The sequence below is a fragment of the Danio aesculapii genome, chromosome 10 (assembly GCF_903798145.1).
Source record: "Danio aesculapii chromosome 10, fDanAes4.1, whole genome shotgun sequence".
NCBI classification, from domain to species: domain Eukaryota; kingdom Metazoa; phylum Chordata; class Actinopteri; order Cypriniformes; family Danionidae; genus Danio; species Danio aesculapii.
Window position 1 is genome coordinate 12569701 of NC_079444.1, and position 13725 is coordinate 12583425.

Sequence of the window (13725 nt, forward strand, 5' to 3'; positions counted from 1 at the left end):
CTTGAGTTGATGAGTACATAGCTGAAATTTCATAAAGAACTTGTAAAATGTTTAAAGGAGTCAAAACAAAATAGGAATTCACATGAAGATTTGCTGTAAGGAGCCACGAATCTCATGCCTGTAATTGGCAACATTGCACTTTGTTTGCACCTGATATTAAGATCTGTTTTCATCTATCCAATCACAAGTGGACAGAGGAGACACATTACTGTTCACACGAACACATTTAAAAAAATAAAAAAAATGAAAATATTTCCTTTGTCCACTTTCAACCACTTCTCTGATGAGGGAGGGTCTGTGGGCAGGTATTTCTCTGATCCTTTAACTTAATACTGCAAGAAATGGCACAATTTTCACCATTTCCAAAAAAGTTTCATCCTAGGCTCATTCTGAAATCGTACCTCTATATACATTTCTGGTGATCGCAAAATATATCCCAGGGTGTACCTTTTTTGCAGTTTTTGTTTTTGTGAATCCACCAGAGGTTGCTGTGTACTCTTTTTGAGATCTCAAATTTCTCTCACGAGTGCCATTCACGCCTGCTGTTCTCGCATTAACCCACCAGAGGCCACTGTTGACTGACTGTTTGAATGACTGACTGACTGACTGACGAACTGACTGACTGATCGACTGACCCACTCTCCCCCTTCCCTAAACCCAACCAATTTTATTGATTGACCCACCCACCCACTTCCCTACACCCAACCAACAATTTTCAAAAGCAATCCAGAAAAAGAAAAGCCCTCATTTTCAGATTTTACCACATTCTCACCCTGTTATTTACTTGTTTATTTAATTTTTTGTCTTCTGTTTTTGTTTTACCTGCTTTCTGGAACCGTTCTATGCCAGACTCAAACCCTGTCGTCGTGGTCAAATCCTCTCTGCGTCTCAAGTTCGCCAACTTACATGTCGAGATAACGGGACAAACTGGTTACAGCAGGAAAGCTGCCCATACGGAGGTAAGCGGTCAGCTGGTAAGCGTGAAAAGGATGGCCTCCCTGTAGCGTTCAGTCATACGTACCTCTGGCTACATAATTTGCGGTCTCCAGAAATGTATATAGGGCTACATTTTCAGAATGAGATTATGTTGAAAAGATTCCAGACCAATTAAACATGTAGACAAATACGTAGGCCTATTTATTTATAAACATATGGTGAGAATGGTCAGAGATCATTAAACAAAAAAGTTTCTAGTACAATACCTAAGATTATTCATGTCATTGACTACATGGACATCTGTAATCGAATTCTTTGCCTTAATCTGAGTTCTGAGTAAGACAATAATCTGATTGAGATGTTTACATGAGTTGCTTTTTGAATGTTCTTTTCATGATCCCGTTTAACATGTTAAAGCACGTAATTCGATTAACGTCATTGCGTCACCACGCTATCCACGTTTCCTTCAGAGTTTCCTGTAATTTCGGGTGTTTCACTTTTTAATTTGTTAACTTTAACTGCAATTTGGAACTTTCACTTTCATTCAAGAACATTTCATGCATGCCCCCTATGACAACGAGATATTAAATGAGAGTATGAACTGCTGGAAGAGTGTTGTTTTAATGGAATTTGATACCGCAGAAAAAAACAACAGTTCGCGATGCAGGTGTCTGTGGTGACTCGGTTGGTGCAAAGGATAGTGTCAAACAGCTGTATGTGTATGGAACACCCTGTCACAAAATGCGGTAAAAATCCTACACAACGGTAATAGTTTGGTTAAAGTGTTTACATGTCTGAACTGCACTTCAATAATGTGACTAAAATTAGCATACTCCACATGTCTTAATCTGATTTCTGTTTAATTCAATTATGATCTTAATCAGATTAAATTAATCAAAAATTGCGGATCAATTGCGATTAATTAAAAATCGCTCATTTAATTAATCGCTTAATTAAGTTAGTTTAAAAAAATAAAAAATAAAATCTCTTAATCAAGAATCCACATGGTAGACTCTTAATCGGATTAAGGCTCAATGAGTATGTTTACATGGACATCAGTAATCGAATTATTTGCCTTAATCTGAATAAGAAATAATAAGATTAAGGCGTTTACATGAGTTGCTTTATGATTGTTCCTTTCTTGATCCCGTTTTACATGTTATAGTGCAAAATTCGATTAACGTCATTGCGTCAGCACGCTATCAGCATTTCCTCTGGAATTTCATGTAATTTCGGGTGTTTCATGTTTAATTTTTCAACTTTAACTGCAGTCTGGCACTTTCATTTGGGAACATTTCATTGAGTACGTTTACATGGACACTAATAGACCAATTTTAATACGATTATGACAATTCTGTCATTAAGAGTCTATCATGTAAACAGCGATTTTTGATTACCTTAATCCAACTAAAGTCATAATTGAAACTAAACAGAAATTGGATTAAGACATGTGGAGTATGCTGATTTTAGTCGCATTTTTGAAGTGCAGTACAGACATGTAAACACCTTAATCAAACTATTACCATCGAGTAGGATTTTCACTGCAGTTGCACTGTGACAAGGTATTCCATACACACACAGCTGCTTGACACTATTCTCTGCACCTAGCGAGTCAGTGAAGGACCACAGACACATGCATAGCGAAATGCCAAGGGTTTTTTCCCATTCGGGATGTGGTAGTAAATTCCATTAAAACAACACTCTTCCACCAGTCCTTACTTCATAGGCGCACCATTACCAGAGTAAGGCAAATAATTTGATTACTGATGTCCATGTAAACGTAGTCAGTGTTTAATTCAGCCTCTCCAGCCACTTGGTTTATTAATGAGCTCAGCAGGCGGAGAGCAGGCAATGTTTAGCAGTTATGGTTAAACTACCTCTGGAAATTGGTTAAAGATGGACAAGCTCAAAATGTTTCACATCCTATTCACACCTGTATTTAGCATAAGTTTAGTTATAAACAAATTTCGAGAGGATCACGTGCTTATGATTGCTAGCGGCTGGATCCGCATAATCCAATTCTCAATGCACCAATCAGACGACTCCTAAGCTACTACAAATACCCTGGGTTACGTACCACCGCTATCTTCATTTTGAAGAATCCCCCCATCCACCCCTACTCCTCCTTCTTCCTAGATGGGTGACACGGTGGCCCAGTGCTTAGCACTGTTGCCTCACAGCAAGAATGTCTCTGGTTCTAGGCTTTACCAAACCAGCAGACATTTCTGTGTGGAGTTTGCATTTTCTCCCCGTGCTCACGTGGTTTCCCCCGGGTTCCCCGGTTTCCTCCCACCGTCCAAAAAACATGCAACATAAATTAATTGACTAATCCAAACCGGCACTGTAGACATGCTCCTAGTAAATGGTTATCTCTCCGGAGCAATCACTGGCCGTTCTTGGTTATTACAGAGGGGGAGTTCTCGAGATCTACCTGAGCTCAAACTCCCCTCTCGCCTTGCAACAGTAGGGAGCCCCGGGCACGAGGATCTTATGAGCTCAGGGCTCTCTCCCGGGACAGCATGCCAAACAAGCTTATAATTAATCATCAGCTAAGTGTGAACTCTTGAAATGCACTTGCGATCGGATCGATACCGGGTGTGACCTGGAAGTCTTGGGCATTCTGTAATTTTTCTTTACATCTCACAACATCATGTGCTGTTTTAGTTTTTATTTTGATGTCTTTGATTTCTGTTGTCTTCATATTTCAGCTAAACTGTTTAGAAGTGGACCCTGTCGTCTTGATTTTGTGCACCAACTTTCAGATGTCAGCGTTCCCACTTTGTCAAATAAACTGCAATAACAAAGCAATCTGAACAGAGTTGCTTTAATCAATTATAATTTAACTAATTATAGTAGCAAACCTGGCAAAAATAGATAAAATATGGATTCAAATTAAGGTCGATAGCATAGCTTTTTAATGTAAAATAATTTAATGTTGGCATAAGGTTCTCAGGTGTTTCAGACTACAGCACTGAAAAGTCAGCACTTTTACATTAGACTTAAGCTTAGAAATTTGGACTTGAATGGTTGCAGATTGGAGTGAGTGGATAACCAGTACTCTATTTCATCCTCAATACCACGGCTAAGGTGAATCCCTTGAGCAAGTCACTGAATCCCCAACTGCACTGTTCGTTCACAGTGTAACTGCGTGTGAATCGCTTTGGATAAAAGTAGATAAAATATAAATGTGAAATGTAATTCCATTCAATGTCTCAAACTATGAACTGTTTTGGTTAATGATAAATCAGATTTCTCAGCATGAACATTTTCTATCAAATTACAGCAGCAACGACTGATACAAATGAGATACTTAAAAGGAAGCATAACTGAGAACTGCATTTCTACTATAAGAAATGCAAAAGAAATGTTCTCATGTTAAACCACTTCTGGAGGGCTACTGTCTTGCAGAGTTTAACTAACCGTCCTTTAAAGTCTGTGGGAATCTAAATTTACTATGTTTATTTTGCTGACACATAATGTTATGCTTTAGGTGAACAATTTATCAGTGCAAGTTAATCCACTGAAACAAACAATTGTTTGGTAACAATCAATCAAAGTCTGACCATTGGCTTCTGTGTTTGGATCAGGTTTGGATTGGCAGTTCTTCTGTTCAGTTTGATGCTTAAGCCACAATATTCTTAACCACATGTTATGGTTTGTTTGATAAAAGTTAATGATGCACAAAAATAAAGCCCGCCCCATACTTAATATTCCATATTGTTGTTCATTTCTGGTTCACACAGACTTTAAAGACACCTAAACCAGCTACTCTTTAGACTGACTTTCAGACAAGTGTGTTGAAGATGGCACTAAAGTCTAGAGGACCCTGATTCTCCAAGAGCAGGACTGGAAATCTCTGCTCTAGCAGAAAACATGTGTTGTTACTGTTGAGTTTTCTTGCAGAAAAAAAATCTGAAGCAGAAGGAAGCAATACTCTCCATTTGATCTCTATTAAGCTTCACTGAGAAAAGCTGAGATACAAAAGGAACTGCATTTTTGACACTGTTAATGCACAAAGTGTCTTGTCACTGTAGTGGTACCTTCATGGATCAGATTTGTACCTTTGATGAAGGTACAATATTATGTCAGCAGGTTTCAAAAACCAAAGGTAGATTTTGGTTTCCCATGGTGCAAATCATGTCCTTAAAAGGTACAAACTGCAAAGGTACAAATTTGTTTCTTTGTCTTAAGGTATAATTCTGTCCCATAAAAAGGTTCTGCCTCAGAGACAAGGTACCTTCTTTAGTACAACATTGTACCATTTTTTCTGAGAGTGTAGGTCAGGGCTTTTCAATTGGTGGCCCCCGGGCCAAACCTGGCCCCTGAGGCAATTTGTTCCAGCCCTCCAAATAGTGCGACCAAGACATCAAAAATAACTTTAGTTCAGTCGAAAAAACGGCTGCTATAGTTATGACGTGACGAGCTGCAGTTGAAGGCTGCACAGACCGTGAGTCACCTGACATTAAGCGAGTGGCACGGGCAGCCAAAAACGGATATGTTCATTGAAAGGCCTTTTGTACAATGCACTGATATCGTTAATAGGGATGCAACGATTTACTGATTTCACAATTAACCGCACTTTTATTCAATACGGTTAATTAGTCTTAAAGGCTTCTCAACGCCGCATTTCTGTTGCACAGAACAAAACTGCTGCAAATAAACAAAGTTATACCAATACACACACAAGTTGGATTAACTACAGCAGCAAGCCGTTCTCATTCGTACTTTTGCGTCTCTTCAGCACGCAAGTTCATTATTTCCAATGGAGATGTGCACATTTTCGGAGCGGTGCGCGAGTGGCTTGCAAGCGGGCTGACGCACTCGCGCGCTCCAGGTGCTCACAGTAGAAATGATCTCACGCTGTAGCGGTGAGAGTTGTGTGTGGCTTTCAGTGCAAGGTAAACAAAAGATATGTTAGACGAATTATTACAATTTATTAAAATTATTATGTATGTATGAACACAGATAATAACAACAGTTCATTTAAATTCTTAGCTGATATATAGCTTAAATTAACATTAGACAAATACTATTTTTTATTTATTCTTATTTTTATTTTTTTTTTATTGTTCATTTATTTTCACTGTAAAATTATCAATCATGTTTAAATTAAATTATTAATATTTTGTGCTGTATTTGGTTACTGAGCAGCAATAAACAACACTTTAAAATATAATATAATACAGATTTAAAATGTAAGAAAAAATGTAAGTTAAGATTTAAAATAAGATTTAAGATAAGATTTTCTAATCTAGTAGTGTTTTGAATTCAATAAATGCATAATAATGGTGATAACCGTGAAACCATGATTATTCTTCAGACTGTAATCGTACAACCAAAATCTATAATTATTGCATCCCTTATTGCTATGCAGTTTAATACATAGCATATGAATGTATCTGAATGTAGAATAAGCCTTAAGCAATGCACTTGTTTTGCTTTGAAAAACAACATTTGAATATGTTTGTAAAAAAGCCACATTGTACAATGCATTGATGTTATGTATTTTCAAAATACAACACATTAACATTTTAATGTAAAAAAGCCAACAAGGGCGTTTAGAGGCAAAAATACAGCATATAAGATCTTATATTGCTGTTGTGTCATCACTTATATTGCAAGTTATATTTCTCCGGCCCCTCATTTTGGGATGCTTTTCATAAACTGGCCCCCATGACAAACTAATTGAATAGCCCTGGTGTAGGTGCTCGGTCTCTAATGATAAAACTTAAAATTATAAAACTATGTTTTTTTGTTTTGTGTGTTTGACCTGTTAATACTGTCTAGTTTGAAATGTCCCAATAGATCACTATAAACTGCTTTTTGACTGTAATATTTGCAGTGTGTTTGTTTTTTATATAGATTTATACTACCCAATACAACTCTTTACTATTAAGGGCTTTTTGCCTTACACTTTACCCTGAGTTACTGTCATTCTAATATCACTTTATACCACAGTTAAAAGAACCTTTCCGACTTGAAAATAGCTAAGAAATGCTGCTCCAGAGTTTTTCCACAGTTAACCATTCACTGCTTTGTCAAACCTGTGCAATGTGAAGTGATGAGTGTTAGAATGTTCAGCTAATCACATCCTTTATATTCTCTCCTCTCTATATGCACCAGACACTTTCTTATAAACACTCCATGTTACAAGGACTCAATAAGATAACAAAAAATAAAAACAACAATAAAAAAAGAATAGATATCACCTTTTTGAAAAGTGCATTATATTGTATAGTTGCAAATTAGCTATGTATACGCTTGACAGCTGTACTGTCGACCCTACTCGCACCTTAAAATTTTCTGATTTTGCATTTATTGCATTGTTAAGAGGTGCACTTTTTGTAAAGTTGCTTTTGGAAGAATGATTATTGTGAAAAACGTGTTATACAAATATATTTGAATATATTTGAATATAGAAAAAAATAAATAGTAGCAGATAAAGGGTTAATTTGAGTGAAGAAGGGGTTGTTTAATTCCTACCTATATAGTTATGTTAACAAGTTACCTGCTGCGTTCATCCAATCAGTGTTGCTGACATTGCTACTATATGCATTGAAGGACATTAACCCAGGGTTAAAAATTACAGAAAGTAAAAAGTAAGAGTATGAATACCTAGGATTAATTGTTAACTCAGGTTAAGAGCAGCGTAAAACGTGACGCAAAATAACCAGAATTCAGTTTACCCAGTGACCCAGACTTAACCTTCATTTATAGAGGTCAACAATTGTTTTATTTGTTTCTCAGCTTAAATCTCTTTATATAAGACTTTTAGAAGCAAAGCTTTTATGAAGCATTACTGAGCAATGAGAGTTTCCTCTGAGTAGAGCTGAAAGTGTCCTAATGACATCATTGTAAGCCGAAATGAGTTATGGCTTGTTGAATTTTCAGAACTGCTATGACATCAGCTGTCACAGCAACAGTCATCACTTTTAGTTCTTATCCACACATTATTAAACTTACCTTGAGAGTTATACGAAAGGATCTGAGCTTCAGCAGCGGCCAAGACCAGGCTAAATATCCAAGTCAGCGTCTTCCAAAAAATTTCCATAATTTAGGGAAGATCTGACATGGGGTGGGGGTAGGGGGAGGCTACAAGTGGATTAAAGCAATACGATCAATCCAGCTTCGCACCATAACACATCCGTGACAAGCATCCTCGAGACACTGGAATCCCGAGTCCACAGTAAATCCCAGGTTTAGAAGTCTTCCTAAAGGTGAAGTCTCGAGGAGGGACTCAAGCCTGCATCTTTGTCAGCCATGAGCAGGGCAAGAATCCATAACGACTCCCTTCATGTTATTCCAGAGCAGCAGATCTATATTAGGAGCTTGTCCCGAACTATCCATTTGCTTGCCTGCAAATGAATGAGAGTGGGAAAAAAGCTGTCAGTGGAAAATTGCCAATTTCTCCTGTTAAAAAATGCTCTTAAAATACATTCTGACTGAGCGCAGCGTTTCAACAGCAAATCCTAAGCATGATTCGTCTTATCAAACATCAGAAGCAGATTGCAGTTTTTGTTGCTGTAACATCTGGACTTGAACAGGTTTTGATCACACACACACAGACACACACAGATACACGCACACACACATAACTGTGAGCTCATAGGTGTTGAGTGGGATGCAGTAACTTCAGGTTATCATTTTCACACCTGCACTTGACTATTAGCTGCCCTGCCTGTTTCCGACTCAAGGCATGAATCCATGCCGCAAAAACCTGTTGCAAATAACTGAACTGGTGGATGATCAGACTTACAAGTTCCACCAAATAGTTTCAAGATTCTTGATGTCTGAATGAGATCAACATGTGATTCTTACAGTACAAAGTAACTAAGTGTCATTTTTTGTCAGAACTAACTTCAACCAATGTATTTATTTATTTATTTTTTTCAATTGCAAATGTTTTTGAAGAGCATTAAGTCAGTTCAGTTCACACAAGTGTGCTATAAAAAGTAAAAACAGGTGCAGAGCCATGATACACTACAATTTGGCAAATATTTTTGAACAGCATACTTAAATACAGTAGTCAACATTTAAAATGGATCGCTCCACTTATGTTGTTCCATATGTGTATGCAATTCTAGATATTTTGAAGAATGCTAATGATCAAACACCTGACTTCCACCGTATAAACAAAAAAGTTCCCAAATCATCATAATTTAGCTTCTAAAGAGGACACAATTATAAAGCTTTGGATCTATTGATCAATGAATCCATCTATCTATCTATCTATCTATCTATCTATCTATCTATCTATCTATCTATCTATCCAAAGATTCCCAATAGGGTTAAGGTCTGGACTCTCTGTTGACCAATCCATGTCTAAAAATGCAGTCTCATGAATCAATGAATCAATCTTGAAAATGAATAATTGAGTGAACCCATCCAAAGATTCAGGGATAAGGTCTGGACTCTCTATTGACCAATCCATCTTGGAAATGAATGAATGAATGAATGAATGAATGAATGAATGAATGAATGAATAAATTCATTCATCCATCCATCCATGCATCTATCTATCTATCTATCTATCTATCTATCTATCTATCTATCTATCTATCTATCTATCTATCTATCTATCTATCTATCTAATGTCAGTCCATCCATTTGTTGATCTGTCTGTCTATTCATGCCAATCCATCAATTTATCTGTCATTATATCAATCATTACATCTATCTGCAATATATGCATAAGGCTATGCAAACAAGGCTGTCTCCTTTCAAAAGGTAACTTACAATAAGTCTGTTAATTAAAAACCAACACTATCACAATAAATTAAAGCAAGATTGTACAGCACGACTTCCAAAGCTCCACATGTAATAATAACACTAAAGGCAACTAAAGAAGCAACTCACCAGTTGAACATCAAATCAAATGCCGGCTTTTCTCTACATCAGCCAGCACAAGAGTGGTCCAGTTCCACCAGATAGGCTAGATATCGTAAACGTCAGCTCTTTTTTTGCGTGCGTTTCTTACTGTCGCAGCCAGCGGCAACTGTGCAGACGAACATTCATGAGTTTAATAAAGCGGCTTCTTCCAGACAGCAGCTCGAGTCTAAAACGTGTCTGACCCAGACAGCTGGCAACTGCCCAACACTATTACACTGACCGCTGAAATAAAAACACACAAAACCAATGAGAAGACTACAAATGTACACCAAGAGTTTATTCTTGCTCTTTTTTTAACCGCTTGATGAAGTGTATTTCATTAAAGTTGTCGCATGAGATAAAGCAGTCACAGAAAGAGTTACTATTAAAAACAGATTCCGTTATATTGCCAAGCATTGATATTTTCTGTGCACACTCCACTGGGAATGCCCAGACTGTCTGAAAGACTGTAAGAGATGATAGTTACCGTCTTCATATTTTGCAGACAGTAGAAATCTTCATTTGCAATCCACTTCTGTGCATTCTTCAGTAAATCTCTCCTTTCGCTTCAAGCCATTCTCTTTATCTCTCATGCCAACAAATGCAGTCCTTGTACAGGGGGAAAACTCTTCATGAACCCACTCACTGCATCAGAAGTGCAGTGAAAAAAATCATTTACAAAATATGAAAAAGTTTGTGCCACTCAGCTCATGTTTAATTGTCAACGTGTCCTGCGTTAGTTATGGCTTATTAGCGGCTCTCGTGATCACTGATTCACCAGAGATGAATAATAACAGTAATGCACCGGTGCGCATGCAGGACATGCAGCCTTTAATAGTGAAGCCTGATCTGAGCCAGAACTCAAACACTCGCAGCACAGGAGAGACGGGGAGGACCGACATGACGTCATTTCAGATGTGCGTGCCCGCGGCGCGCTCCCCCCGACCGTCAGGTGAAACACGTTAGAATTAGGTAACAGTTAAAGCTGTTTAATAAAATCATTTGGCAAAAAAAAAAAAAAAAAAAAAAAAAAAAAAAAAATTCCGTGATCTTTAAACATGACCATGTCGGAAAGATGATGCTAATATTTCGAGTTATTTCTACGAAAATTATTTAGCGTAACTTATTTTGACATTATTTTCACAAAAATGGCAATGAGCCAAAGACAAAATATAAATTTTGTATATTTTTGGTAAGCTTGAAAGGTAGACTTTGTTTTGGTTTGTAAGGTCAAGCTGCATTATTCTTTGATCATTGTCTTGTATAGGAATTAATGTGTTATTTAGGCTAAAGACAATATTATGGCTACATGAAGTGTGCAGGTGTATTCTTTTACCTATGAGACATGCAGACAATAAGCCAACAACAGAAAAACATTTTTTTGTTAATGTCACAATCTATTTATGGATTCAAACATTAGCCTATGTCATTAGCTATAAACAAATAGTTATCGTCTGGTGTTTGGAAGATCTGGGATTTCATTCGCTTTTAACTCCGTTATAACAGATGTTTGTCATGCGATAAAATATTTTTTTTACTAGTTTGCAACGACACCATGCGGTGATTTTGTGACAGTGCATTGATTCACTGTTATGTTTAATAAATACACTATCCCGGCAGTGTGTATTTCAACTCCATATTGTTATTATTTTTATTCGAAACATATGAATTGTTGATTGATATATTGTTAATAATTTACTGACATGAAAGATTGTTAAGAGTCTTGAAGTGGCCATAGGTTTATATAACATCTAACTATATAACTTTTAAATGTAGCATGCCTACTGGAAATATAATACACTATAAAAATCCATAAATGACAAATTTTCCATATTTTGTGATTCAAGGTTTATTATTATTAGTAGTATTAGTATTAGTATTATTTTTTTTATTATTATTCTTGCTTTTTAATTGTTTTGTGATATGATCTTTTCTCCAACAACTTTTGATGTTGAAAAGTTAGAAAAAGTTACTAATAGTTTAATGTGATATATTGTCTGCTTTATTCTTGTAAAACCTGGTAATTATCTGCCAGTACTTTTTCTGTTTTTTTTATACAATATATTGTTTCAAACCACTAAACTAAAACTAAAACTGGAGTAATAGTCACTTTGATATAATGCACAGTTGGATTTTCTTCATCAAATGTCCACAGAACAGGGATCAACATTCCATAATACAATTCACAATTGTAAATAAACAGAAAAAAAACTGTAAATAGTGAAATACGGAGCCTGTTAATTAATGGATATTTTTTTAAGTGCTGAATTTTCTTTCATGAAGAGTTTTGAATTAAAAATGTCAAAGAAGTTTGTTTTTGGTTGTTTGTTTGTTTGTTTGATTTTTAATTAAATTAGGCCAGTACTGAAACTTTTACTATAAAGCTTGTGTGAATTATGGTTTGGCCGTAAGAACTCACCCAATTAAGCAAGGCTCTTTTATAAAAGCCCTCTTTCAAAATGCTCAGGTGATTTACAGCAGAGATTGTTTGCTTTATTGGAAATATTACTTGGAAACCTTGACTTTATTTTTAATGAGATACTTTTTTTTAATCTATTTGTGTATTTTGAAGAACACAGAGAGAGGTGTATTTTTTGCTAATTCTGTTGTTGCTCAAGCAAAATTTTGGAAAATTTGCAAAACTCAGAATGGGAATTGAAAGGGGAAAAGATAGACATTCAGATTTTTTTAGTGCATTGGTTAAATCCAGGATTAGAATGGAATATACATTTTATCAACTCAGGGAATTTACTTTGATTAAAATTTAAATGGTGTGTGAGTAAAACTTTACATACGTTACTTGTGAAGAGAACATGCTATTTGTCAATTGGGGATGTTTGGTGATGAATAGTTTCGTGAAACTTTGTAAAAAATTGTACTTTGCCTTTAGAGAATTTCATGTAAATTAAAGAGGTTTTAAAGTCAAAGCAGTTTGTGCAGTTTGTACTCACCAGTCTCCATCACTGCTTGCTCTGCTGTTTTTTTAATAGAATATGGATCTCTTTGCAGTCATGTCTACTCTCAGCAAACATTTGTGTTTGTTTGTTTTATATACATAGGTGTCTAAAGTTCTAAACATAGACATCTTGGCTAAAGTTTGCATTTGGGCTGTCAATAAAATCTAATAGACATTAAGCAACAGCAAAATAAAGTCATCATTAGAGTCTGTATAATCTGTCTTTTTGATGACTATAGTCTAGTTTTTGACATCTATTATTTTCACTCACAGCTCAATTTTATTAGATTGGATAACATTTTAAGCTGTCATATCTATGATCATGCACTGTAAAAAATGCTGGGTTCCACACCATTCATTCATGTTGTCCCAACACAAATCCATTAAATTATGGTAACTAATTTAGATTTATTACTTTTTCCAATAAATCTCCACAATTGTGTTGTTTCAGCTCATTTTAAATGAGTAGTTTTAACATATAGCAAAAATCTTATTTTAAGTATGTAACAACATACCTTCAGATGAGACAGTTGGGCATGTTGACAAAATCTATATTATATTATATCCTTTCGAGGTAAATAAAATAAAATATATAGCCTACTCTTTTTAAAGACATTATAAAAACCACATATTTGTAGTAAACAAATGTGATATAAATGAATAATAATAATTGTAATATGTTGTAATAATAAACCTTGAATCCCTTGAAATTCACACAAACTGAGAAAGAAGTGTTTGTGCCTACTACTGCATAACTATAGTAAGATGAAATCAAATCACCTATAAATGAAAACAAAAAATATTACAATTAAGTACATTTTGAACGAAGATATAGACAGTGACGTTACGTTCATAATTTCATTAAAATCATCTTTACTCTGCGTGTTTTTGTCGCCCATCCTGTAGAGGGCGGTATGCTCCAGGAGAACTCAGTGTCACGTTTAAACCACAATCGAAGAAAAAAT

The 13725-nt window shown here is 35.8% G+C and overlaps 1 protein-coding gene across 1 annotated transcript in view; it reads right to left on the bottom strand.

The window, feature by feature from the left end:
- adamts6 (ADAM metallopeptidase with thrombospondin type 1 motif, 6) overlaps positions 1–10544 on the bottom strand; it is a 204563-nt gene extending 194019 nt beyond the window's left edge. The window contains exons 1-2 of the mRNA XM_056466366.1: positions 10292–10544; positions 7900–8291 (exon numbers count right to left, since the gene is read on the bottom strand). Coding sequence (XP_056322341.1) covers positions 7900–7987 — 88 coding nt within the window. The 5' untranslated portion in view covers positions 7988–8291; positions 10292–10544. The remainder of the gene's footprint in view (positions 1–7899; positions 8292–10291) is intronic.
- Positions 10545–13725: the final 3181 nt, after the last annotated feature.